General features: G+C 40.0%; 1 protein-coding gene across 6 annotated transcripts in view; it reads right to left on the minus strand.

The window, feature by feature from the left end:
* LOC111866030 overlaps positions 1-27,666 on the minus strand; it is a 56,125-nt gene that overhangs the window by 16,677 nt on the left and 11,782 nt on the right. For 4 of the 6 annotated variants that reach the window (XM_023854528.2, XM_023854526.2, XM_023854523.2 and 1 more), the window contains exons 2-5: positions 9,250-9,417; positions 8,368-8,607; positions 7,217-7,312; positions 1,261-1,410 (exon numbers count right to left, since the gene is read on the minus strand). In XM_023854528.2, coding sequence (XP_023710296.1) covers positions 1,261-1,410; positions 7,217-7,312; positions 8,368-8,607; positions 9,250-9,387 — 624 coding nt within the window. In that variant the 5' untranslated portion in view covers positions 9,388-9,417. Of the gene's footprint in view, positions 1-1,260; positions 1,411-7,216; positions 7,313-8,367; positions 8,608-8,689; positions 8,729-9,249; positions 9,418-20,611; positions 20,886-27,666 lie in introns of those variants that run through there. The other 2 variants (XM_023854525.2, XM_033752074.1) reach the window with 2 other exon arrangements.

A 27,666-nucleotide genomic window follows, 5' to 3' on the forward strand; every position in this document is an offset into this window, starting at 1 on the left:
CATTTTCATACTTCCAATCCACTAATCCATCTGAGGAAGCCAGACATGTTTTTACTGGTGTGGTGAGGGACTGTAGCAGCCAGATAATAATGGAACTCTGCCTGTGATGGCAGTCAACTGTACTCATACCACACAAATAACTCACAAACCTTCATACCAGACAATGGAAAACATTTCCTTCAACTCCAAAATCTAACACCTTCTTAATAATTATTTAGTTAATTTTGTGGGCCTATCCACTTTGTGTAACAGACTCCTGATGTCAAATATTGTAATAAACTTTGTCTTCAAACATACCCTACTTGTCATATATATTTAAATTCATTAATCTGGAGGCCACAAACCATTCACATCTGATTGTGTTCTATGAGTCTTCTTTGTCCCCAAATTATATTCATGGTAAGAATATTCTAAAATTTCTGGCCAGAATCTTCATGAAATACTTAAAAAGCATGAATGCTTCACATATTTTAAGATAAATATTTATTACAATACTCTGTAACATTTAATTACTGGCAGATAAATTATGCTTCACTATTATACAGCATCTAAACAACTTTGAGACTGTGTCATCATCAGTTAGCAATGTATTTCATAAAGTCATCATTAGAAAATAACTAGATTCTACATATTTTCAATGTATGACATGAACCAAAACCACCATACTGAAAATCCTGTTGAACACACGGGCTTTTCTTCCACATGGCTGCCTACTCAAAGACCCTCAGAGACCCTTTATAAACAGACAGTATACATGAAAAAAGCAGTCTTCTGGGATGTGGCGCCAAGTAGATACGGTGCCACATCCCAGAAGACTGCTTTCTTTGTACTCACCACAGTGAAAACCTCAAATCTTACAGAAAATATATATTATTCTCTGAATTGATGACAACTGCCATTCTATTATGAATCAAAGGGGCTACGAGACCTGGTAAAACCTAAAATAATGAGTAATGACTAAGAGTTCAAAAGCATCTTAGGATTCACAGAACAAACCTTAATGACCTAATCCTACAAAGTTCATGGGGGTTACTTCCCATAAACAAAATGAACACTAAATCTTCTCAGGTTGCAAACTACATTACTGTACACATACTTGGAAGACAACAAACTTGTAGCTGCATTATTCAAAGGTGTATTCTGTATAGCTGATTTCTATGGTACAAAGTCAACAGGTCATATATAATTTTATTAGTGGATATGTGTGCTTCATAAAATGTCAGCAATAGAATAAATACCACATGAGATTAATCAATTTACCTTCTCTTCCAAGGTTGTATTGGCAAACCGTGTAGTCATAAATTCTGCCAGCAGAAGTGAATATGTGATTATATTAAATGTGACAAATCCCAGGAAAGACTTGGAGAGAAACTGCGGCTTTTCCCAACGAATATCTCGCAAATGAAACACCTGCCAAGAAAGATGTTCAAAATGCATACAAATATTCACAAAGATGTAATCTCAAACACAACAGTGTTCAACCTAATAATACCTCAGAATTCAAAGTAAACAAGAGAAATCAACCAAACTAACAAAAATCAAATCAACTGCAGAACTTCTTAATTTGTTTCACTTGGTTAGGGAATTATTACCTGATTTATTACAATATTCATTTTATATGCTCATGTATTTTCCAAGGTGCAAAAATCCAACCTGTGGTAACACTACTAATATATACAATGCTGTAACTATCATTAGTTACACAAATTGCAGAACAATATATGTGGCACCACACTCCATACTTATAAACACTGAATTTTAAATGAAGTACATGATCCACCTCCACCACACATGGTATGGTAAAGGCATCCCCTAGGCTTCATTAAGCACCATGCTGTGAAGGCATATGGGGGAGTGGAGATATAGCTCCACCATTCTTAACTTCAGCACTAGTCAGAGATGAGTGCCCTGATTCATGTCCCTGCCACTTTACATCTGGGGAAACTCACCGCATTTGTGATCTGACAGTAAGGTTCACGAACTCAACACAGTAAAAGTGCTACATAACTCTTTGCTGAATATCACTGTGGTTGCCTTCAATGTACTCCCCTTGGGAAGCTATACAATGATGCCACTGCACAGTCCACCCTTCAAAACAATTTCGAACTGGTTTTGTGGAATGGCCTTCAGAGCTGCCATCATATTACTCCTGATTTTATCAATGTCATCAAACTGCCTTCCTTTCAACATTTCCTTTATCTTCAGGAACAGAAAAAAGTCATCGGGGGGCTACATCCAGTGAATAGGAAGGATGTTCCAGCATAGTTATTTGTTTACTAGCTAAGAACTCCCTCACAGAGGGTGTTGTGTGAGCAGGGTGTTGTGTGAGCAGGTCCTTTGGAACCATTTTTGCACACACCTTCCTCATGTCAAGATCTTCAGTTAAGATTTTCCTGTTTCTCTGAAGTTCACTTGCTCTGCTATGCTCCTGACAGCCTATGATTTTTACCGACAATTTTATGAACTTCTGCAACGTTTTCTTCAGTTCTGCTCGTTGCTGGCTGTCCTGGTCTCTCTTCGACAGTGACATTTTCTCTTCCCTCAGAAAAATGTGTCACCCAATTGTAAACTACTGTTTTCTTCATAGCATTATCCCCATAAACTTGCACTAACATCTCTCTGATTTTGCTTCCACTCTTGCCAAGTTTAAAAAGCTCTGACATTCTCATGATGGCACACCAAATAACACTCAGACAATAACAGACACCACTCAGAGACTGCCACAGGTCAACAACAACACATCTGTGAAATGCTGATACACCAACGTCATCAAACCATACCGAGGTTTCTGTCCACTGCAGCCATGGCAAGCACATGGTAGCGAGTTTGCGAACTTTATTGTCAGATCTTGTATAGCATGCATATTTGTTTCAGAGTACCATAAAATGTAATCAGTCATAAATTCAATTTTTCTTTCCATATTACAATTCAAATATCATACTAAATGTAACAAAATTATAAATTATGAGCTTCAGAAGGTTTTATAAGATTAATAAAGCTTTAATTTTCATTGCCCACAACTGTAATCTTACTGAAGAGAAGATCTGTTATTACCAGTTTCACGCATTTGAAAATACTGCTGCAGTTGTACATTAGAATAAACATAATCAGCAAAGGGACATATTACCTTGTAAGTTTTTGTTAAGTTATGGCTGTCTGCAGTCAGTACGTGGTACTCTGGCATTTTTAAACACATGCCAGGAATCACTGACCAATGGCAGAACTGTTTTCGGAGATGGTGAAATTTCAGATTCCATAAGAAGGAATTTCTTGAGCAGCCAAATACTGACTTTTCAGGTGAGTAGTACTATACCAAGTACTAATACAAGAGAACAACAAATAGTGATAACAATTTCAATTGTACAGAAGGATAAAAATGTTACACTTTTTATTTTAAATCACAGCACAATATTTTTGGATTCTTATATTTGTTAACAAAATTAGAAATTATCCCTCACCTTTCAATCCTTTCAAACAGAGTAAACATATACAACTTCTTTCCTCAAAACCTTCTTAAGAAGTGACTACTCCTGTACAACATGACATTGTTCTGAGACAATGATAAGAATATACTAGATCATTAAGCCACGCTATTTACGGTAACGTCATTATGAAGGTGTTATAAATGGAGAGATTCAATTACATCAAGGCAGAGGCAAAATATAAATATGTAATTAAAGCATCTATGTTGCAGTCATGGCTGCTTAACATGCATGACATAAGTAATACCATTTGGCCATGACTTTGGTATATTTGGTAATCAATGTCCTTTGTCATGACACATCATTAAATGTTCATGCATAAACATACATAATACCAGGAAATATAGATGACATCTATTTCCTGTTACAGACCATTTACAGACACACTGTATTACAAGATCTGACTACAAAAAGGCATATCAGACCCAATGCAATTCAAGATCACAATTTTATGCAACAACATCCAATATTATAGTTTATTACAGTCGCACTTCTCACAAAGAAATGCAGGGTGTGACTGGTAATACCTTTCGAACAACCTGATTTGTTTCTATCAATTAACGCAATTCACACAAAAGACTATGTCTATTCACACACATACCTGGAAGAGTATATTTTTTCTCCATGTGTATGAAATTCATTTTCACTGAGTTGAGATCTATGGATTCAATCTCAACAATGCTTCATTATTTTCTCCTACAATCTGCTGTCTGCCTCATCGATAATTCAGGATTCAACATGCCAATGCTTCGTTAACTCCCTCCTACCCAATGGCTACCAGAACCAATTTCCCCAGGGGTGAAGTGGCCAGGGCATTAAGCTGACCACTCAACTCCATCTAGTGCTGAGGTCAAGAATGGTGGAGCTATACCTCCACTCTCTCATATGTCTTCAAGGCATAGCGCTTAATTAATTGTGCATGCAACTTTACCTTTTAAACCCCAGAACAGTCTGCTGTCTACCTCACTGATAACAAGGGATTCAAAATGAAAATTCTTTGTTAACCCCTACCATAGTCTACTGCCTACCTCAGTGCTAACTAAGGATCCAATCTGGCAATACTCTGCCTCACTTCAGTGAAGTAATTCCACTATTTACTCTCCACTCAGCTTCCATTAACACACCTTAGCCAAGCTCAGTGCAAGAGTACCTACTGAGTTTGTCCTGAGTGCACATGTAACAGGAAACTGCTACCAAGTCGATGAGTAATAGCTTGGGCATTTGTTGCTCATGGTCATGCAACCAATCCATATGTCCTCTGATTACATGTGAACTGAAATACTTGTACTGCTTTATCACCATCATTTCTTTTTATAATGGAAGTATCAGTGCATTACCTCCTCTATTTATAGAGGCATACACTGGAGTTACATCACCTTAGGTTTAAGACTGATGCCATAACTCCAAAATGTACACTAGTCAAATCACTGCCTTGCTTCTTACTAGGGACAGCAGATGTAAAATGGAGAAACAAAAACTTATTGAAGGAAGTATAAAGGAATGGGCATATCTTTTGCATTATTAGTTGAATTCATCAAGGGCTAAATGCTTTCTTGCTGGAGATTTGGATTGACTTCCTGAAGCAGCAATAGAAGGACTAGGGTTTTGGGATGATGCTGGAGATGTACTTTCAGTGGACGCTGATGGTTCTGGTCTCTTTCGGAAGTAGCTGTCTAAGGTTATGAGCTAGATAGCCATTTCTTTTCTATGTAAGAGGCATAATCCATTTCAAGGCTTGCACTACTTTCAAACTTCTTTCAAAATCTAAATGAAGATTTTCTAAGAGAGCAATGCCAGCTTTGAAATAACAGAAAACTTCAGAGATAATTTTTTAACTTAGGCCTTTAGGCTCAATGATGGATGCCTCTTTAGCCACATCTTCTTGCCTGTGCTCTTCAAGTACCAGAAGATCTTCACTGCTGAGGGGCTGAGAATGGGGCAGTTCAACTACATTTTGTGACTCCACTTCCAGCTCTCACTGCCTTGCCATCTCTACACCTGCTAAGGGTTCTTCTTAAGTAGTATAGCTTGAAGGCAGCTATGAGTGATCCATGGGCTGCAGCAGTGAGGTGGAATTGGGTGGCAGGCATATCACTTGAATGTCAGTGTGCAAAGGATGGCTAGGAGCACTGTCTACAAGGAGTAAAATTCTGAAAGGTATGTTCTCCTCCTTATGACAGCCTTTCACTGCTGGTATAAAGCAAGTGTCAAACCATTCTTCAAAAAGGGCTGATGTTACTCATGTTTTTGCATTAGACCTCCAATGCACTGGAAGTTTAGTTTTAACAGTTTTTCAAAACTCTAGGGTTTTCTGAAAAGTAAATTAACATAGACTTTACCATTAAAATACCATAAGCACTGGCACCTAATGGGAGGGTTAGCCTATCTTTAGCTGGCTTAAAGCCTGGCATGGTCTCCTCTTCTGCAACGAAGATTCCAGATGGCAGCTTCTTCCAGAACAGCCCCATCTCATCAACATTAAAAATTTCATATTTCATATAGCCACCATCATCACTGATCTTCACTAAGGCTCGTGGAAAACTTTCTGCAGCCACAGTATCTTAAGTTACTGCCTCTCCATGCACTTTCATGTTATGTAGGTCTGACCTCTTCTTGAACCTATGAAACCAACTATGGCTTGCTCTAAACTCAGCATCCTTCACTCCCTCACCTTCCTTAACCTTCATGTCACTGAAAAGGTTTGGAGCTTTATTCTGAATAATGGCCTAGTTTCAGGGAACATGGTGACTAGTCTGATCATCTATGCAGACCATTAAGAGTCTCTCCATATCAGCAACAAGGCTATCCCTTTTCCAAATTAATGTAACAGCCTTACAACTTTTCTTTTCATTTCTATCTGCCATTATGTTATTTTATATTATAATCACAATGAAAACAGTAAAATAAGAGTTATAAACAGTTTAACAGTTACTTCGGCCTAGGCTAATCACAGAGCATAACACAAAGAAATGCTGATGTACATAACTGCCTTACAACTTTTCTTTTATCTGCTATTATTAAGTTATTTTATATTTCAAAACAAACAAAACAGTAACACAGAAGTTATAAACAGTTTAACATTCACTTAATCACAGAGTGTAATACAATAGCACTTGGAGTATGACTGTGTATATCACTTTCACCCAGTGTTTTATATGAGTGTGTAACTTGGTCTCTTGCTCAAAGAGAAGATAAGACTATGTACCGAACAGGGTACCATGGACAATATTTGGATCTAAGAGACACAAAGTTACAGGAGACTAAAGAAAACTGCATACTGAATTTCCTAATTTGTACTAGTCACCACATATTATCATGGTTATCAACGGGGATGTGGTGAACACTGCAACATTTTGTACAGATCTTTCATCCCTCCCAAGCACGCTACATGCCTAATCTACTCAAATAAATAAGTATGATGGACCAATACAATAAATGAATGAATATGTTTCGGTCTGGTAACACAGTTTTCATGCAAAAATACAGTGATATATTTGCAGGTTAATATATAAAGTATTCCATAACTGCTCATATTCAAGTACTGAAGTATGAATATGTTTAGTTGCTTATTTAATGATACTGCCATTATCAATACTACATAACACTGGTCAAGTATGAACTGCAACTGGAGGAGTCTGTGACTAACAACAGACTGCAGAAAAAAATCTGGGGTGAAGGGTAGCTGGAAGTTCAGATTTTCATAAATAAAACACATTATAAACTTGGGTACTCACCTCTGCCCAAAAGCAAACAACAAGTGATGAACCAGATAGCAAAAGTGGGTAGTATGCACTCATAATGCTGCGTGACCAACCTTCTTCAAATGCAGCCTAAAGGAGAAAAGGACATATACACTAGCCAACAGTCCTTAGAATGAAGCCAAAATAATATACAATTTACCCTCATCATAACAACTGTATATACAATGCACACTTAACAGGCATGTTAGGCAGAAGAATCTATAAATTAAGTAATTATGACCACTCCTTATAATAAATAAACATTAACTTCACATGCAACTATTTACTGTTAGATTATAATCCTCAAATTGGTGAGAAGTCAAAACTATAGAGGCCTACTGAATAAATAAAAAATCAGTTATAGGGTTTCAACATTTACTGACACTGTACAACCTAAACGAAAATTAAATACATACAAATCATTTAATATACTGCAACATGACACATAAAAGTCAGAATGCTGTGGTCAGGGAGGTGTTGCAAAGGTGGCCACTGCTACCCAACCGCTTGTTAGAACATGTTTTTGCAGCAACAAACATGGACATAACAGTAGAGGAATTGCTGGAGTTAGTGTTTTCTAATCAGTCTGGGACAAAACTGCACACCTACAACTGACCAAGAGTGATATAATGAACTGTGAATGTTGTAAATACTTGTGAACATATAAGTATTTGTAAATATGGGGAATTAGTAGCCAATAAATTCCATTATCAATCTGAATCCCCTGTCTGGTCACTATCATGTGACAACATGATTCAAAATCATATCATAACAGAGCACTACATTACAGGACCAAACCTTATCTGTTTTTAACACTGCCTATGTCAATATTATCTTTTGCTTTTCCTTTACCACAGTTGTTTTCTGAAGATCATGGTTGAATATAAAAGTGTGAAAATATACTCATAAGCCCCCTTGGCTTATCTCAAAAACCAAAAGATCTGCAGAGGAAACCGAAGATCAATGTAAACTGTCTTCTGTGCTTGCTTATCTTACCATACCCATACAAAATAACCACTACGGAAATATTTAAGGGGGGGAAAAAAAAGAGCGCATGTGAAGATGTTTTCCATCTTACTGAGACCTCTCAAGCAAGTACTAACTGTACTTTCCAAGTTTCAAGAAATACCCATGTTTTTTCTTACCGGTGATGTGAAGTATGCACCTCTGACAATGGCAGCCAAAAACACCACAAAATACAGCAATTTCTGTGTGGTAACACGACAAGCTCGAAGAAGTGAAGGTGCTTTCATTCGCTGCCATTCTGCTACGATGCATATAACCAGCTGGATCAGACAGATTAGTGCCAGCAAGAAAAAGACTGTAGCGAATGCCACATAATAGCTCAAGTTTGGTACATGGCATTCCGGTCCATCAAACTGAATCTGTAGATCAAGGAATACATATTTATGAGGCAGAGTTCCATTTTATGAAAAAAACAAATTCCAAACAAGACCACATACTAACATATTTTCCACCATTCCTACTCATCCTTAACACATGAAGTAATATTTAATGATTAAATTACAAAATATGCAGAAGTCTTTCTCGTGTCAGCACCAATGTCACGTCATATCAGTAACTGCCATATACTCATCAACCTACAGAACTATGATCATTGATATAGTATATCAGTATAGAAAAAGCATACATCATGCAGTATACTGATGTATCATAAAATAGACTTTGACCAGATAACATTGATAATAATATCAATATACGTACACTCTTCACATTCTGAAAACTGGAAAGAACAATAGGGCCCATGGTTTACAGGCCTCTAACTCTCACAATTTTAAAGAACGTAAGTGAATATAACTTTTACGCTAAATTTATGGGTAATATTAGCATATTATAATTGTGAAAACATTTCAAAAAGCTTACGAACACAGATAAGCCAACATTTGCCCTTTTGTAACTAAATTTACAGCTTCAAGCACTAGTAATGATATCAACCCTGTCTTATTCAAATTGTTACTCTGATATGTATATTACTATACCACATTCTTTTCATTTTTGTGTCTTACCTCACACAGGCAAGTGCCATTATGGCACTCTCCATGTCCTGAACAATTATCAGCACAGGTTCCATTCCACCCCATAATACCAAACTTAAATAGCAGTGACAATGGGTTCTGTGTTGTTAGTTTCATCATACTTTCCATCCTGCTCACAGGCACTTCCAAGAGTGCCCTCTGGTAAAAGGAAGAACATTTTATGTTACTTATACAATAAAACTAAAACAAAAAGCATCAGTCCATCCACAACATAAATTACGGGCAAAGTAATAAATAAAGAAAGGTCGCGCCATAGCTCAAGCGGTTAGTCGCTGGCTTCCCACGGCGGCGGCCCGGATTCGATCCCGGGTCTGGTCAAGTGGGATTTGTGGTGGACAAAGTGGCGCTGGGACACAAGCAGAAGTCATGCAAAATCATGAAAATGCGAATGTTTGCAACATCGGACAAGGCGAAGCCCGACACAGAAAGTATAAGAGGCTTAAACTTGGCGGCGGTCAGGCATACGACCGTTCAAGTGACTAGATTGCCGCGGTAACGAATACTGGTAGAAATAGGGCAAAATCTGCTGTACTGGGCCTGGATTGACAGAAATATGAATTAAGATTAAATTTGTAAATTTATGTAAATGCTGACAATGGACTTACTAACACAGACTATGACTGACAATTGACAGACCCGACCTCTCGTCAGAGAGGGCGCCCCAAATGGACAGGGCAGTAACTTTCATATTAGAAAAAAGAAAAAAATATATATGGTCATGAGCCCCGGACAGTCGCAATGTGACTTGGACTTCGACTTTGGAATGAATGGATAGCGGCGAATAGTACCTTTGGAGGCAGCATTTGCTATACAGTCAGACTGACAGACGTAATCAGTAGATCTCAAGCAGAACTGACGCAGAGTTAGTCCGAGCTAGGCCTAGTTCAGGAGCCTACAAACCAAGGTAGGGTGCAAATGGATGAAGCCGTAAGTGCACTCAGCGTAACACAAGTGCAACCTCTTACGTGACAGCTGATAACTCAAGACCTATGGCGTAAAGGTATTCCAGTTTCCCTTATAAACCGTCAATCTGACAAGGGGAAAACGCGGCTTGCTTCACTGTTGCGTAACGTCACAGGTTAGCGAGCGTGGAAGGGGTGTTTACCGCTGCCTAGCAATGGGATAGGTGGGGGAGGTGACGTCACTTGCGAAAACGCATTAGTCACGTCACCCCTACTCACTACTGCAGTATGACATAATCGCGCCTGCGCGGAAGTCTTGTTTACCGGCTTTCGCTTTGAAGCGGTTTGCATAACCTCGTTCCACTGTTACGTAACTGTTTATCAAAATCGGTCATCGTGGTAATCGTTCCACATCTCGTCGCCCAATAACAGGTTGACATGTCACAATACTTAAGTGAACAATATTCTACCGTCCACAAAGGCTACAGTTGTAGTATTTAGAAGTGACAGTCCAGGAAAAGCTGCGCAGTGGATGGGCAGGTCCATTCGTGAAAGTTGAGGGGTGTTGTGATTTAGTCATTCGTCTGTTTTCAGTGCAAGCCGACGTCTTAAGTTCAGTTAAAATTAGTCTTCCTTGTACAGTCAAGTTAAAAAGTTTTGACTCCTGGAGTCGTATTTGAGTGTATTATTCTCTATTTACTGTATTAATATTTTATTTTATTATTTATTTTTATTCGTTGATTTTCTTCTTTGTTTATTTATATTTGTACATTTTCCTATCTCATTTAACATGCCACCTACACGTAGTAATTTGAGTGGAAAAGTGTTGCATTCACAATCAAGAGAAATTGTTAGTAATGTACATAGGTTGGATAAAAAATAGTGGCAACGCCTCTATAGTTCTGAAATTACTTTATTACCTGGGGTAACCACACTTACATTCCTTCTATATAATCGCCCCCAATGTGTACCACCTTCTGCCAAATTTGTGGAAGGCGTCGTGCACCATCAGCGAGTCCACTTCTGTTGATGTCCCGCAGTGACCGCCCTACAGCACGAATAATCTCCTCTCGTGTTTTAACGTAACCCTAGCAGTGGTTCTTTCATTTTGGCAAAGATTTCATAATCGCACGGACTCATATCGGGTGAGTATGGTGGATGTTGTAGTATCTCCCATCGCCAGGGGCGAAGTAGATCCTTGACAGCGTCAGCAGTATTAGCCCTTGTACTGTCATGAAGGATGATGGGGTTCGTTGCCAACAAGTGTCGTCGCTTTCTCCTGAGTGCTCGTCAAAGAGGATTATGCAGAAAACTGCAATAGTAAGCAGCATCTACTGTCTGTCGTTGAGGCAGAGTGTGGTGCAGTATCACTCCATCAATGTCATATTCCACAAGGAATATCGCCTTCGCATTACTCTGTGTAGGGCGCATTTTTTTTGGACGAGGAGAGCCAGGATGCTTCCATTCATTTGATTGTCGCTTCAAGTGCGGTTCGTATGAGCGAGCCCAAGTTTCGTCCAGAGTGACGATCCTTCCAAGGAAGTAATCACCTTCCTTCTGGTACCGGTCCAGCAAGTCCTGTGCAACTGCATAATGTTGCCATTGTTGCACCTCGGACATTGTATGGGGTACCCAACGCGCTGCAATTTTGCGGTATCCAAGAATATCCTGCAGAATGTGGAGCATGGTTTTGTGACATACGCCTACCTCAGCAGCTAACTCCCATGCAGCCCATCGACGATTGACATCCAGCAAAGGAGCAAGAAGCTGAATTGTGTGGTTGTCAACATGGGGTCGTCCTGAACGATGGCTGTCCTGAATGGTATCCCTCCCTTTACAGAACAATTTTACCCATCGTGACACTGTGCGATATGGCGAAGCAGCATCACCACATGCTTTTCGCAGTCCCTGATAACAGTTTTGTGCACTACGACCTCGTGTAACTTCAATTTTTATCCAGAAGCATTGTTCTTGTTTCGTAAACATGTTCTTAGGGCGCTTGAACTGGGCTCCTGCACTTCAAGACGATGCACAATGCAACTCAATGAAACACAACCAGAGCCACTCACTGCACTACTTCAACTGAACTTCTGCTATCAGCTACAGATGGCGCTAGTGCCACCTGAAGCACATGTTTCATGTTACAGCAATGTTGCCACTACTTTTTATCCAACACTTGTATGTAAGTATATGAAAGAGGCTAGGCCAACAATTACAGTGAAGAACATCGGAGTGGAAGTAGCAAAGGCAACAGGTGTATCGGAAAGTAGTGTCAGAAGAATAATAAGAGAAACAAAAAATATCGAATGTGAGGCTTCCACTTCCTTTTCGACATCCCATAAAGCAGGGGTCTCCAAAATTTTCGAACCGCGGGTCACATTAGGTAATTCAGCACTTTCAATGGGCCGGATAAACTGAGAAATTAATGACTCTAGGTATATAAGTTTTATTGAAAGCACATAATTTCATAAACTAATACAAAGTACGTACGAATAAATTATCGTATATTAATGACAACATACAGTAGCAGCAAATGCTCATATGTATTTTCATCACAAATTATAATAAAACAATTAATGTGAATGATGGTACTCTTTTTGCATTCTTAAAATGTGATTAAACTGAGGTTCAAATTTTGAAACGCTATTCACAAGCAGCGACTGTAAATGTTCATCGGATAAATTTGTCCTGTATTTCGACTTGATGTACTTCATCTGGGAAAAAGTTTGTTCACACAGATATGTCGTCCCAAAAATGGAGATAAATTTACAAGCAAATTTCTTTAAATTTGGAAATTGCTCAGAGTTCAGAAATTTATAAAATTCGGTCAAATTTCCTTCCTTGTATTTGTCTTTAATATGATAATTTTCCTGAAGTTCAATAATTTCCATCTGAATTTGACTTGGAACATCTGCAGCATCATAGTCAAACGGATTTTGAAACAATCTAATTTCCTGAGCACTGGAATCCAAATCAGGAATTCGCTTCCGAAATTGTTCCTTCCAACCAAAAATGACTAAATTTGCAAACGAGGAAGGAAATTCTGCTTCACCCTTTTTGTGCAACTCTGCACAATATAGCATATGAACAAAGTTACAATTTTTCACTTGGCTTTCCAGAAGTATCAACTTTGCTGTGAATGCCATGATAAGTGCAAATAAATCACAGACTAAGTTACTTTCACCCTGCAACTTTAAATTCAAATGGTTCATATGGTTCACCATATCAGCAAAAAATGCTAATTTCCAAAGCCCCTCGGTATCTGATACAAGTGGTTCGTGATGGTTTTTCTTGGTAAGAATATATCAATTTCATTCCTGAGCTGAAAGAAGCGCGAAAGAACCTTTCCACAGCTAAGCCACTGAACTGCAGTATAATATGTCAGGTCAATACGCTCGGAATCACATTTACCTGTACTCATTGGAAAATTAGTTCAATTGGCGCATTTCTGCACAATTATTTTGAGGGCCGGATAAAATCACATCGCGGGCAGCATGTGGCCCGCGGGCCATAGTTTGGAGACCCTAGACATAAAGAAAGACGTAGGAAATCTCCACTAGCCACTTTGGACGACTTTAACGAGTCTGTGGTGCGAAGAACAATTAATGATTTCTACATAGTCGAAAAAAAAGAGACCTACCCTGAAAAAAGTTCATGAAAAGTTGAAGAAAACGTTAGATTTTCAGGGATGCATCTCCACAAAAAAGAAATTTATTTCGAAACTGGGGTTCCCCTGGAAGAAAACAAAATCGGCAAATACTGGTGGAACGATATAATATCAGAGCCAAACGTCTTCATTATTTGCGGCAAATTAAAGAATATAGGGAAGAGGGCCGCCAAATCATCTACATGGATGAAACCTATGTTCATTCATTGCACACCACCCCATATGCATGGAGTGATTGATCCATCCATGGATTATTCTCCCTTGTGTCCAAAAGCCAACGGCTCATTGTTATCCATGCAGGGGGAGAGCAAGGTTTCATCCCTAATGCCTATGTCCGCTTCAAATCCCACCAAGAAAACAGGAGACTACCAGTGACATGAACTACACCAATTATGAAAAATGGTTAAAGGAGCGACTTATTCCTAACCTTCCTCCAAATTCTGTCCTTGTCATCGATAATGCTCCCTACCATAATGTACAACTAAACAGAGCCCCTAACTCAAATTCAAGAAGAGATTTTATGATATCCTGGCTAAAATATCACCTTCCACCTATTACCTTCAATTACACTGATTTTTCATCATTGCGGAATCCAGACGTATACTGTATATAACATGATCCTACCACTCAGACCGAAATACCTTTCCTATAAAATAGCTGGAATCTTTGCAGAACACAATCACAATATTTTACGACTCCCTCAGTATCACCCAGAACTCAACCCAATTGAGTTAATATGGGCCACCGTAAAAAACTGGGTTGCTCAAAACAATACCACATTTAAGATGGATGACGTCATTAAACTGGCAGACCAAAAATTGGATTTCATAACTGCAGAAGAATTGCAACGTAGGTGCCAACATGTGAGGAACACTGAGCAACAATTAATGGTATGGGAAGGCCTTTTGGACGCAGGACAGGAGTTCGTCTTCCATGTTGGCGGTGATAGTGATGACAGTTCTGATGATAGCTCTGATTCATCTGGTGGTGATGAGGAAAGACAGGCATGTGGAGATGATATCTATGCGGATATTGCCGGTGTTGCCCCTTTAGAATAGACCTGTGTAATATGTAAATAAACCCTTCATGTATATAACAGTGAAAAGTGTATAATAGTGTATAGTGCATAAGAGTCTGCCATTCGACACTTAAAACTTAACATCGGATGTGTGAACATCATCGAGACTAAACCGCCAACACTATGCAACACAATGAGGTAAGAAATTATTTCCTTTTGAGAACGCCTGTACTGCATTCCCCTCCACACTTGTCAGCATGCTGGAGCTCTCCCCGCCACTACCAATACTTCTCCTACTCCGCGTCAGAGGACTGTCACTTCTAAATACTACACCTGTACAGTGTCGGGGAAGAAAAGCCTACAGCGATTTGGAAAAAAAGAGAGATACTGGCAGTGTTAATTTCATGGTAACGAATTTTATAACACAGTGACCACACATAGACACATTCAGAGACACATCCACAAGAATTCTACAGACAAACGTCTTGCAAAATCTGTTTCAAGTACACATATAAGACACAATATAAACACATAGAGATCAAAAAGTTGCGCACATCAAACTAAACGTTGTTATAAATTGTATTGCAGTTAATATAATTATAACCCCTACCGCTAGATAGTAGGAGTACTAACAACGAGGAGAAACGCCATCTGTCGTGTATCGGTCATACGACGTCTGCAGTATAGCTTTGTTTATTGCGTGACAGACATGTCGTTTTCCAAAGAACTAGTATTCATTGTGGAACATTATCCCGCCAGTCGTTCTTATGCACGTGTCGCAGATGACTTTCGTCGGGAATATCCGGATTCTGCAGTTCCTAACAATTCGACGATAACGAGAATAATCAACCGATTTCGGGAATATAGATCAGTTTCAGGTAGGAAGAGATCCGGGAAACCGGCCATTTTCACTGAGGCTAAACTGGATGATGTGGCGAAAATGTTGCAGCGTTCCCCTTCAAAATGCCTGAGGAGACCATCGGCGCAATCAGGGATTTCATATGGAAATGCTCAGAAAGCGATGAAGTTACACCTTCGTGTATATTGTGTCCGCTGTGTGCAGGAACTGAAGGACCTGGATAAAGAAAAACGCTTAGTGTACTGTAGATGGATTCGGGCATTTGTTGGAAACCATGGAATTAAAGAGTTTGATCCGGTTTTCTTCAATAACGAAGCGTGGTTTCACCTTAGTGGCTACGTGAACAGTCAAAACAATAGGATTTGGTCATCTGAAAATCCACATGTGTTACATGAAAGGCAATTGCAATGTCAGAAAATTGGAGTGTGGCGTGCTGTATCACGTCGTCGAATAGTTGGCCCAATTTTCTTTGAAACAACAGTGAACAGTCCAGTGTACCAAGACATCATTACACAGTTTATTGCGCTTCTTGAAGTTGATGAACAAGAGTGCAGGTTGCAGCAAGACGGTGCCACATGTCACACATCTAATGAAACCATGCAGTTCTTGCGCGAGTTTTTCGGTGACCGTCTCATTTCGAAAGGATTGTGGCCCCCGCATTCGCCCGATTTGTAACCTGCAGATTTTTTTTCTTTTGGTGGTACCTCAAAGGAACTGTCTATAAAAACAATCCGCATACACTGGATGACCTCATGAGTAACATTACGACGGCGATTAACAGCATCAGTTAGGGCCGCGCCATAGCTCAAGCGGCTAGTCGCTGGTTTCCCACCGTGGCGGCCCGGGTTCGATCCCGGGTCTGGTCAAGTGGGACTTGTGGTGGACAAAGTGGCGCTGGGGCGGGTTTTCTCCGAGTACTTCCGTTTCCCCTGCCAATCTTCATTCCACCAAATTATCCATCATCATAATCACCCGGGGCAGGCTACAACAGGCCAATCAGTGGCCACCGTGCCTAGTGGACCCAGTTGGACTCCACCACCCACTATGCGAATTAAAAAAAAAAAGCATCAGTTTACAGGTGTTCCACAAACTGGCCTCAAATATGGTAAAAAGAGCTCACGCATGCATTGCTGAAGCCATTTCGAGCATATTTTGTAAAGACATGATTTTATTTCCTATTTCTAAGATGTAAGGTTATAAACATTAATAGCAAAATATAATTGCTTAGGGTAATGTGCGTGACTTCTAGATCTCCCTGCACAACGTAAAACTAATTAAATAAAACTAACATCACATACACTGTATGTGTACCCTGTATCTGTTGACTGTATATACACAACAGGATGCAAACTTAAAAAATACCACTACCAAAATTCAATTTGATAGAAGAATATGAAAATATTTTTGCTTTGTTAGTACAACTACACAAGGAAGGGAATTTCTTGGGTAGCTATGTGCCTATGAGCTCCTCAAGGGCTCTGTTCCATGTAGTTATCAGTACAGCTACCCATATTTTGGTAAATGATGTAACTGCATCAAAAGATTGCGCAATAATAATTATTGTTGGGCCTATATTCATTGGCGTGAGAACACATTTACTGAGCCACTGCATAGCAATGATGGGACACGCACAGAAACAAAGTTACAGACAGCATGATATCATAAGTCTACTTCTTTTTCCCAAATACTAGGCAGGCAGGCAGGCACATGTGAGTAAAACAAATTCCCATCCTAAAACTGGATGAGCCACTATGAGGTCTGACCAAGACATGTGTGGTGAAACCTTCTTCATCCAGTTAACTATCTGACACTGAAATATTCCCTTACTGCTAATTTCAAAAAGCTGTATGTATTCCCTTTACAACAGAGCAGTTATGTTTTAATTACACTTGCTGTAGCCAATATAACGCATGCCATTCTATGCAATCTGAAATGTTGTTAATTAAATACTGAAGAATTCTATTTACTTATTCATATACTTCATTGTAAACACAATTAACAATCTTGTCTGTTTCAGGTACAACACTGCTGAGTCCCGTGATCAAACTCTCGAGAGAGCGATACAGTTGCATGTAACTGAATATAGGTTTTGGAAGGCATAACCAGATTCCGTCAGAAGTCTGTCCCTGTGACTTGTTGATGGCCACTGAAAGGGCCAAATAAGAAGCATGCACAGTATGAGAACAATATCGAAATTCAATCTGTCTATTACACGGGTCTCTATGATGTGTATCAGTCCAAGTTAGAGTAGGCTTTAATTAATTTTATGTGACTGGTATCTCTGTAATTAATTAAATAAGGATATCATTTAGTTAAATATGGAAGCCGGGATAGTGTAGTTGGTATAATGACTGGCTACACGCTGGATGACCGAGGGGTCGGAGTTCAAGTCCCGGTTGGGTCTCTCCTCCACTGCATCCAGACCAGCTCTGGGGCCCACCTAGCCTCCTATCCAATGGGTACCAGAGATTCCTTCCCTGGGAGTAAAGCAGAAGGGGCATGAAGCTGACCACTCACCTCCAACTAGTGCTGAGGTCAAGAAAATGTGGATCTATACATTCACTCCCCATATGCCTCCATGCCAGAGTGTTTAATCAGTTAAGCTCAAGGACAACTTTACATTTATTAATTAAATATGTGAGGGAGTTAGTCCCATTTGTTGTTCAAAGAAGCAGCTTATTAAAAAACCTTGCATCCTGATGTACAACAGGAAGCAAGACTCGGTTAACTGGAAAACAGGAGATCTGCTGCCATGTCAGCTCCTCAGAGAAATTCAATATCTGACATTAGCAGAGGACATGAATTCGTCAGTGAGAGTTCTCAGAGAAGATGCTAACACAGTTTTTGTAGCTCCCATATGTGAACACAGGGGATTTACTACTTGATCTTTTCTAATTGGAGAATAGAGACTCTCATAGCCTCCTTAACTGTTCAAGCAAGCCAATTACAATCTGAACACGGGCATCCTTCATTCAGAAATTTGGAAATAATGATAGACATTTCTTCAGAGCAGGCTGGCTGAAAGGACTCTGTAATATTCTATCACTGAAGATGGACATGCCCTAGTGCTCCTCCAGCCAAATTCTAAAACATTATCCTATATAACCATTTAGGGAATCAATGCATAATTCTTTGGATCAAAGTTACAGAATTTATTTATTTTGAAATTTAAACAAATTAAATATCAACACATCTGGGGTCGTTAATACAGAAAGTGTGAATTATTCAGTATTACCTCCCATAAAACTAAACAGTGAACTCGTGTAATTGAATTAAACTGTGTCACTAAATCTTTGTCTAAGTACTACAACCTGTACTGTAAAGAAGTGCATGTAACAGCATACTTAAGTACCTTATAGTCAACTGAATTATAGCCTATCAGCACAATCTGATACAAGTGACTAGCCTCCCTGAGTTAAACTACATCAAACAAAATCTTAAGGAAGACCAATTCCAAATCTTTGTTGAATTATTCCACCCAGGAATCCCCAGTGGTGGCCACAAAGCCCTTTCAATTAACTCCCAGTCCTATCTTAGCTGAAGAAACATAAATTCCCATAATTTCCCCTATCAAGGAAAAAATTAGCTGCAAACAGAACTTCATATAACTCAGAATATATGCATGTTACACACGTTTCACGTTACACATTATTCTTGTTACTTAAGAACCCTGAAACAACTGAACCTTGAATGGAAATAGTCAAAGTCAAAGTTAGTATATGTGACTGGCACTTTACCGCCAATCAGATCATCTTGGCGTCAAGCCTCTTGAGACTCACGACCAGAGATTTTCTTTTTCCACTGAGCCCCTGCGGTAATAGTCCTTATGTATTATTCTCTCTGATGAGAAAATTTGTTTCCCTCTTATGAATATGCTTGGCCTTTCATCAAGCGTACGTATTACACTTATAGAATGTTACTGAAAATTCTTCCTTTTGCACTATAAACAAGCCCTCTATCCGCATAGGCTTTGCAAAGCAGATCATGCCTATCTTATGTATCTTATTCTATAACAGCAGGTGAGTCACTTGAATGGTCATAAGCTTGACCACTGGCAAATTTAAGCCTATTATATTTTCTATGCCTGGCTTCACCTTTTCCTATACCAAGAACATATTCATTTTCATGATTCTGTATGACTTATGCACAATTCTGTTATAGAATCATATACATCCAGAAGGCTGAAAGCTGTACACAAATCGTGGACCGGTATGCATCTTGGGAAATTTCTAGTGGTGCAAACAACCTATTTCAAGGCCCTGTAATTTTAAGAGGTGAGTGTCTGCTGCTAATTCCCAGGCGGCACAAGCATAAGTCATTACTGATTTGATCAGTGCCTTATGTAGGGTTAGTTTAATATTAGCGCTTAAACGTTCATTTTTTAATAAAGAGTAGATTCTAATAAATGTTCTGAAGACCTTGGCTTCAATCATTTCTATGTACAGTCTCAATGTAATCCTCTTATTGAAGATTACACCCAGATATTTTACATGATTGATGTAGAGTATATTCCATTCAAAATACGACGAGCCTCCGGGGCCAAATAAATGTAAATACACATCAGAGGTTTATATGCATGGATGTTACGTCTGTCTGGGAAATATACTTCCAAGGTTTTACGTATCCGTCAACGTATCATTATCAAACAACAGGTTTAACATTATTAACAATATGGGCAAAATGTAACACAAATGTCAAAAATAATATCTATTACTCCAAATCAAAATGTGTAATCAATGAAGATGTTGGGAAACAAACAAAAAAATATTATAAAAACCTAACAGTTGACAGCTCTCGACGATATTACGAAACGTACATTTTCTATATTACGAACAACAGCATACTGTACAGTTTTAAGCAACAATAATAAAATCTACTACACTAACCTTTCATAAAGTGGAACTCCAAGCCAATCTAGATGATCAATACTTTGTAACTACTTGTTTCAGTGAATAATGAAACTTGCATATACTTTCGTCCTCATATGAAAGTTTTAACATGCATATTTCTCGTTGCGTATATTAACTCCAACAGGGTACGAATACCATCATTACATAGCAACGGCATAAAACACAGAACAAAACACTTCAACATTAAACAATCACATACTTTCACCTATTACTCCTGCACACGGAATGGATTCACATCGTTGTTATATTTCCTTCCGCTGTACCACTACGCTAGTCATCGATACAGAAAGTAGTTCCGTAGAAAATAAATTATCTATTGCGCTTAATATAATTTCCATAAACAACAAGATCATTATAATATTAAATAATAATTAACTGAACACAATACATATGAGAATGAATTATAAATACTTCTACATAATAATTTTGGTTTATTTTCCGGGAGTCGTAGCCAACATCCGTTCAACCAAATCCCTAAATTTCGTCGGTCAACCTGCGGTTTGTCCCACTTACATGCTAACTCCTATACCACTTGTGTTTATAGTAGGAATCGTATCTCTTGACCGATCTTGACGATTCAGTCGTGACCACTGATATCGTACATAAAAAGTCGTGCTATGTTGCCTAGTTCATGTCCGCTGCTGCAAGTTTCAAAATCAAATGTCATGTGCGCCCAGACAAACTGTTCGTGAACTCACATGAAACAAGTATTTTGGTGAAGGGCCACATTTTTCTGAAAATATAGAATCAAACCCCACGTTTACAACCTCAGCGGTTAGCGTTCTAGGGCTCTATACATTTTTCTTGCAATCATTGCTTATATTTATCCGAGACAGTCGAGATTTGATACTTCTCGGGCAATATACGCATATTGAAATCATAGTTACGAGAAGGCTTAATTGTTTGCTTCTAGCTTTCCGCGTAATCTGTGTCGGTTTAAAATATGCTGACTCTCTATCTCAGATAACGTAGGTGTTGCGTTTTTATTTTTCTCCTTGCTGCTCGGTCTCGATAATACTGTCACGTACATGAGTGACTGAAGACGAGATTTGGATTGATAACTGCATTTACTGGACTCTTACACTACTCGCAACTATATTTTACAAATCTGCAGTACCCACATTACTCTTCTCAGTTAACCACGGGTTCACTGGACGTTGCTACATAACGGCTTTCAACAATGGAGATTCCTCTGCCTCCACGCCAAAGCCTCCGCCAGAGGGAGAGTGTCTCACAAAATCCTCATATTCGGAATTCGGATTGAATGAAGACTACCTGCAGACTGCTTCAAGTCAAAGTTAAAGTCATATTGCGACTGATGGTCAGTCAGTCAGTAAGTCTTGTTGTCGAGCCCCATCTCAGGCTCATGACTCGATATTTATTACTGTTTGACAGTTACGGTCTTGTTTCTGTGGGGCGCTATCTCTGACGAGAGGACGAGTCTGCCTTTTGTATATGCTGCTGGCCCTTGTCAGCGCAGTCTTTCTCGGGTCCGAGTCCTTGGTACTCGCGGCCATATTTTACTGTCTCAGATTTGAAACTTCCCTTTTCGTCTCGCCTCCTACGACTCGCAGTGTCACGGTGGAGGTATTCGACCCTACCTCCACACGGGGTTGCAGACTTCTTGCCCAGCTGACCTCGTTATTTAATCTCGGCGCGGATGGCATAGAATACTCCGCCCACAACAGTTCCTATATTGTTGCATTCATGTATTAACTTCCGAGGAAACATGTTTACTTTTCCCTAGCAACGGATATCTCTTATGGCTTCAAGTGGATATGTCACAGTATAAACAAGTTAGGCTTTCGCCAGGGAGACAAGTGACAAATTCGAGCTTTCTCGTTTTCATTTCAGCTCCGGAAAAGTATTTTGCGTTCTTGTATTACAACTTCCAGCGTTTTAGTAGACTTAAAAGTAAGTAAAAAGTAAAGCTATCCCTGTAACAGGCCGTGAAGACCCATAGGGTTGTGAGACGTCGAGGGTCCCACATTATCTAGACAACCGGCTCAAAGATGGCGGTAAGGTTGTCAGCCTTACGCGCCGGCCGCGTTTTACTCCCCAGGAAAACTATTTAATTAATTCCTGGTAATCATTTCTGTTAGAGGCTGAGTCGACCCCGGGGCCATAGTGCGGCTGGAAGGATTAGGTCAATTGAAAAAAAATCCAATGACCTCATCGGGACTTCCGACTTGTAGCATAGTACCTCAAACAAGAAGTGTAACAATATATATTAAATTGTTGTTTCATATACAGTTTCTGATTCAAAGTGTTTTAATACAACATGTCACTTCGTAAGCCGATACAAGAGGTAGTGGTCGTTCCAGCGGTTACGGTAGCAAAGTTCGCAAAATAGTTTTTATGTGTATAAGTTCTTTAAAAGTATATATCCAGAAAAATGAAGCTGCCTGGATTTCTCTAAACGCAAAGCTCTGACAGCTTAAACGTGTTTTGTAAGCAAGTCGACTGTTTCGCGCGTATACACGGTAGGAAAAATGTAAGAGGGTATCTACAGATGTTGCTATCAGCCATAAAACACATAAACATGCTACAAAGAGCGACGCATGTAATAGACTTCCAAAAATATGTTTCGAGAACTTCTTCCGAATATTATTACAAAGACGAATTCCTTATCGTAAAAAGAAATTAACGCCTGCTCTTAGGGGAATGATTGCATATAACTGTTCATTTCATATCTTATTAATTTATTCTTATGAAATAGTTGAATTCCCTTCCTACGCAGTCCATTCCCACATCGGTTTCTTAACGCTGCTGCTGCTACAAAAAAAAAACTCCGTGATTTTAGTCCGCAAGAGAACTATACCGACCGAGCGACCGCCGCTTGTCGGCGAAGTTTAGTGCTGCTGCTGGTGCTACATACACTATTAATTCTCGCCAAACGTCAAGATATGTTATTCCTACCGTAATTCATCGTTCACATAAACTGCGGCTCTTTTACGCTAGCACCGAAGCTCAGGTGGAGAAGGGATAACGTAGTCGGTATAGCGACTGGCTACGGCCTGAACGACGGAGGGGTCGGGGTTCAAGTCCCGGTAGGATCAAAATTTTCTCCTCTCCACGTCTTCCAGAGGGTTCTTTCCCCGGGGGTAAAGCAGCAAGGATGCGAAACCGACAACTCAACTCCAGCTAGTGCCGATGTCAAGAAAATGTGGATTTATATATCCACTCTCCCCATACACCTTCATGGAGTAGTGCTGAATTAATCGTAGTTAAGCACAGCGACAACTTTACTTTTGTCGCGTGTTTCCTAGGCAACGCGACAAGAACCGGTGGGTTTCGGATTAGAAGAATTATTTGTTTAAACTCACAATTATAATCGCTCTCAGTAACGCCTTTCACGTTCCCTCTCCAATGACTATACTCCTGCAGCGCTATTCTCGGTGGGGTGTCTACGCTCTTAGTTCTTCCCTTATCACTGGTTGGATCTCCTCGAACAGTGATCACTGCTCCCTATATAGGCTCGACATGGATCACGCACAGAAAACACATTGCTGCTTGACAACGGATATCATGTATTGTTGTCAGGCGTATCTACCCATGCACTGCCTAGCAATGGACGCCCTACTGTTGCGCATTCGTTGCTGTGGGAACTCAATTCGATCTCTGTTGATTTAGCACTTCCTTACGCAACGGTCTGTTTATGTTTCGTTGCCTAAGAATTGCAGTCCAGCCTTGCTGGTGGCACGTTACACATTTTTTTTTTTTTTTTGCTGAAGCTCAGGTTGTAGCAAATATTACCATGGGTTTGAAACCGGAAGATTCGGAGTGTGAATAAAGGTTGAATATCTGTTTCCTTTTATATCCTTGCAGATCTTAAACGTACAATGCCAACCACCACTTTCTCCGTTATCCCACCGTTATAAATGGTCATAAACCTGTTGCCACACTTACAGAATCAACAAAAGAAGCCACACTGCTGAGTGAGACTATATACGCAGTTGCTGTTATGCGTTTAGCAGACTGATGCCGAAACTGGACAACAGAATGTACAGCTCACAGAAATTCTACATACTGAACCTTTGTTCCATACAGTTTTCTTTGCAACTAAAAGGTAAAGTTGTCCCTGTGCTTAATTGGTCAAAATTATGACATGAAGAAATATGGAGGAGTGGAGGTATAGATCCCCCTTTCTTGACCCCGGCACTAGATGGAGAGGTGTGGTCAGCTTCACGCTCCTGCCGCTTTACACCCGGTACCCATTGGATAGGAGGCTTGGTGGGCCCCAGAGTCAGTCTGGACGATTTGGAAAAGAGAAAATCTGACAGTGCCGGGAACTGAACCTGGGTAGTCGGGCTCGTAGTCTTTCGCTATGCCGACTAAGTGTTCTTTACAACTACAAAGGCATAAAAAATCCGTAAACAATTTTAAGGCAATTTATATTTATGTTCACGCGGTAGCATAGTTGGTTGATGCACTATACTACAAGCCGGAAGGTCACCGGTTTGATTCCCAATCAGTTCATTGGATTTATCAATTGACATAATCCTCCAGCCTCACTATGCTCCTGGGTCGACTAAGCCCCTAACAGAAATGAATACCAAGGATCTTCCTGAGGGTAATGGGCGGCCGGCGCGTAGGGCTGAAAACTCAACATCTGTAAGCCGATTGTCTAGAAAATGGGGAAGCCTCGACGTTTCACAACCCTATGGGCCTGCGCGGCCTGTTACAAGGATAACTTTACTTTTTTAACCTTTAATTTTAGTCATTGTTCTGAAAAGTAGGTTATAGCGAAAATACGCCTAAACATATTTCTCATTGCACTTCTCTGCACCCTTCAAAGGACGGATCGGGCAAGCATACAGCTGATACAGGTAGTAATTACATCTCATTATACGTCTATATAACATGGTTCACAAAACTTGCTCAATATCAGAGTCGCATATTATGAGTTTCAGGAGTATAAGAGTCGCAAAAGAGATGGCACAGGTATTTAATATTTTAGTATATTGTGACATTATAACTGAAAAGAGAAACATTATTAGGCTACAGCACAGCAAACAACACGCCAGCGTAACAACGATTATGCATGCACCAATAGAAGAACTGTTGGAACCGGTGCTTTCCGTTGGGTCCGCCCTGTAACGAGAGCCCCAGGCCGGCTGAGTTGAGTCGAGACTTGGGAAGGTCTCCAGCCAGCGAGGACAGAAGCTGTTGAACAAGGAAGCTGAGGGACCTACATTAATGTGGGGATCCGTTACCAAGCAACAGCTAGTGAAGACTAACCGAGAAGATTTACTCGTAGTGCGTGCTGCAGTGAAATGTAAAGTGCGTAAATTAGTGAAACCATTATAGTTACTTGTAGTACTTACGATCTATAAGCGTCCAATAAATCCACTTACCAATTCAAACCCCGCGTCTAGTTACTAAACACGTGAAAACACTTTTTATATTTCATCCATTAAAAAGAGATGGACTAATTATTTTTCTGCCAGCCTCACAAACGGTTCAAGTGAGCCCCATACTGCTCGTGAACCACAGAGCAGCCATGTCAGTTACATGAGCTCCTTTCCTTCGGTGGCCTCCAGAGTGCAGTGAACTGAAATGTAGTTTGTATCAAGTATATCTCAGACAGCGGCCTATGCTCAACATGTAGAATTTGAGGTTCTCACAGCAATGGTTATGAAGAGTTCTATCTTCTAGGATATAACACGGTGTTGTCCACTGAAACTCAACTGAGTTTCGAGGGAATATCTCGTCTCCATCCCCAGGGTTGAAGAGTAAGCCAAGCAAGAAACCTGCATAAAACAGGCAGCAAGCAGAGCAGGCGACATGTTCCCCCGAAACGTCGGTTGACCCTTAACGGACTACACTGTGTTATATCCCAAAATATATACTAGTCGCCTATGGTCAACATAAGGAGCCAGGGTAGCGTAGTCGGTATAGCGACTGGCTACGGGGTCGAAGTTCAAGTCCCGGTAGGGTCAAGAATTTTCTTTTCTCCAAGTCGTCCAGACCTGCTTTGGGGCCCACCCAACCTCCTATCCAATAGGTACCGGAGGCGGCAGAGGTGTGAAGCTGACCACTCACCTCCAGCTAGTGTCGAGGTCAAGAAAATGTGGATTTATACATCTACTCCCCCATATGCCTTCATGGCTTAGTGCTCAATTAGTTAAGCACAGCGACAAATTTACCTTTACCTATGGTCAACATAACTGTGGTGATCCCACCCATCACCCTAATCCCAGGATGGTGCCTTCCAGCAGGTTATGAACCATTCGTCTCCCAACTAAAAATGTTTAAACCTAATCAATAAGTTATAAAACACTGCAAATAATTTCGTCAACATTCAATGTGTTTGAGCTAATTATGCCATTATAGCAAACACGTTTCAGCTCAATATGGATCCGAGATGGTATTGTCCACAGACAGACAATTGTTGACAGACATAATTAAGCGAAAAAAGTCTGATGAGATTAACTGGAATATTGTAGGATCTATAAGCTTATATTTAACAACGCCAGGAAACTGTTATCATTCACGCTAATGTGCGTAAACAGATTCACACCCGACGTTGACGCAGATACAGCAGTAAAGAAAATAAGACTCAATTCTTACAGGGATTTCAGGTTCTAAATTTGAAACCGAACAAAACAAAATTCTCTTTCTTAAACTCCACTTCAGAATGTAAGTTTTGAGGTTTTCACGGCGATGACAATGAAGAAAGTTGTCTTCTGGGTTTAGGCACCGTGTATTCTTCGTTTTGGCCGACGTTTCGGAGGAACGTAGCGCCTCCATCTTCAGAGCAGTTGAATAGCTGCGGAGAGCAGTAGCTGTGGTGATNTTAGATTTATTGACCACTTTAACGGCCACACTTAATCACAGCACCATAGTTAATTTCCACACTTTACAAATCACACGCTAATTCTCAGTCTGGTGTGTCTTAACCAGTAGTTTCTTGGTAACGGCTCCAACTATGGTTATTCCTCTGCTTCCGTGCTCAAATTCTATGTGAATGGCACTTACAACTGAACTAACTGAGAGTCACAGCCAGAATTACATCACTACTGGCGGTT

Source organism: Cryptotermes secundus, unplaced genomic scaffold, assembly GCF_002891405.2.
Source record: "Cryptotermes secundus unplaced genomic scaffold, Csec_1.0 scaffold135, whole genome shotgun sequence".
Lineage (NCBI taxonomy): Eukaryota > Metazoa > Arthropoda > Insecta > Blattodea > Kalotermitidae > Cryptotermes > Cryptotermes secundus.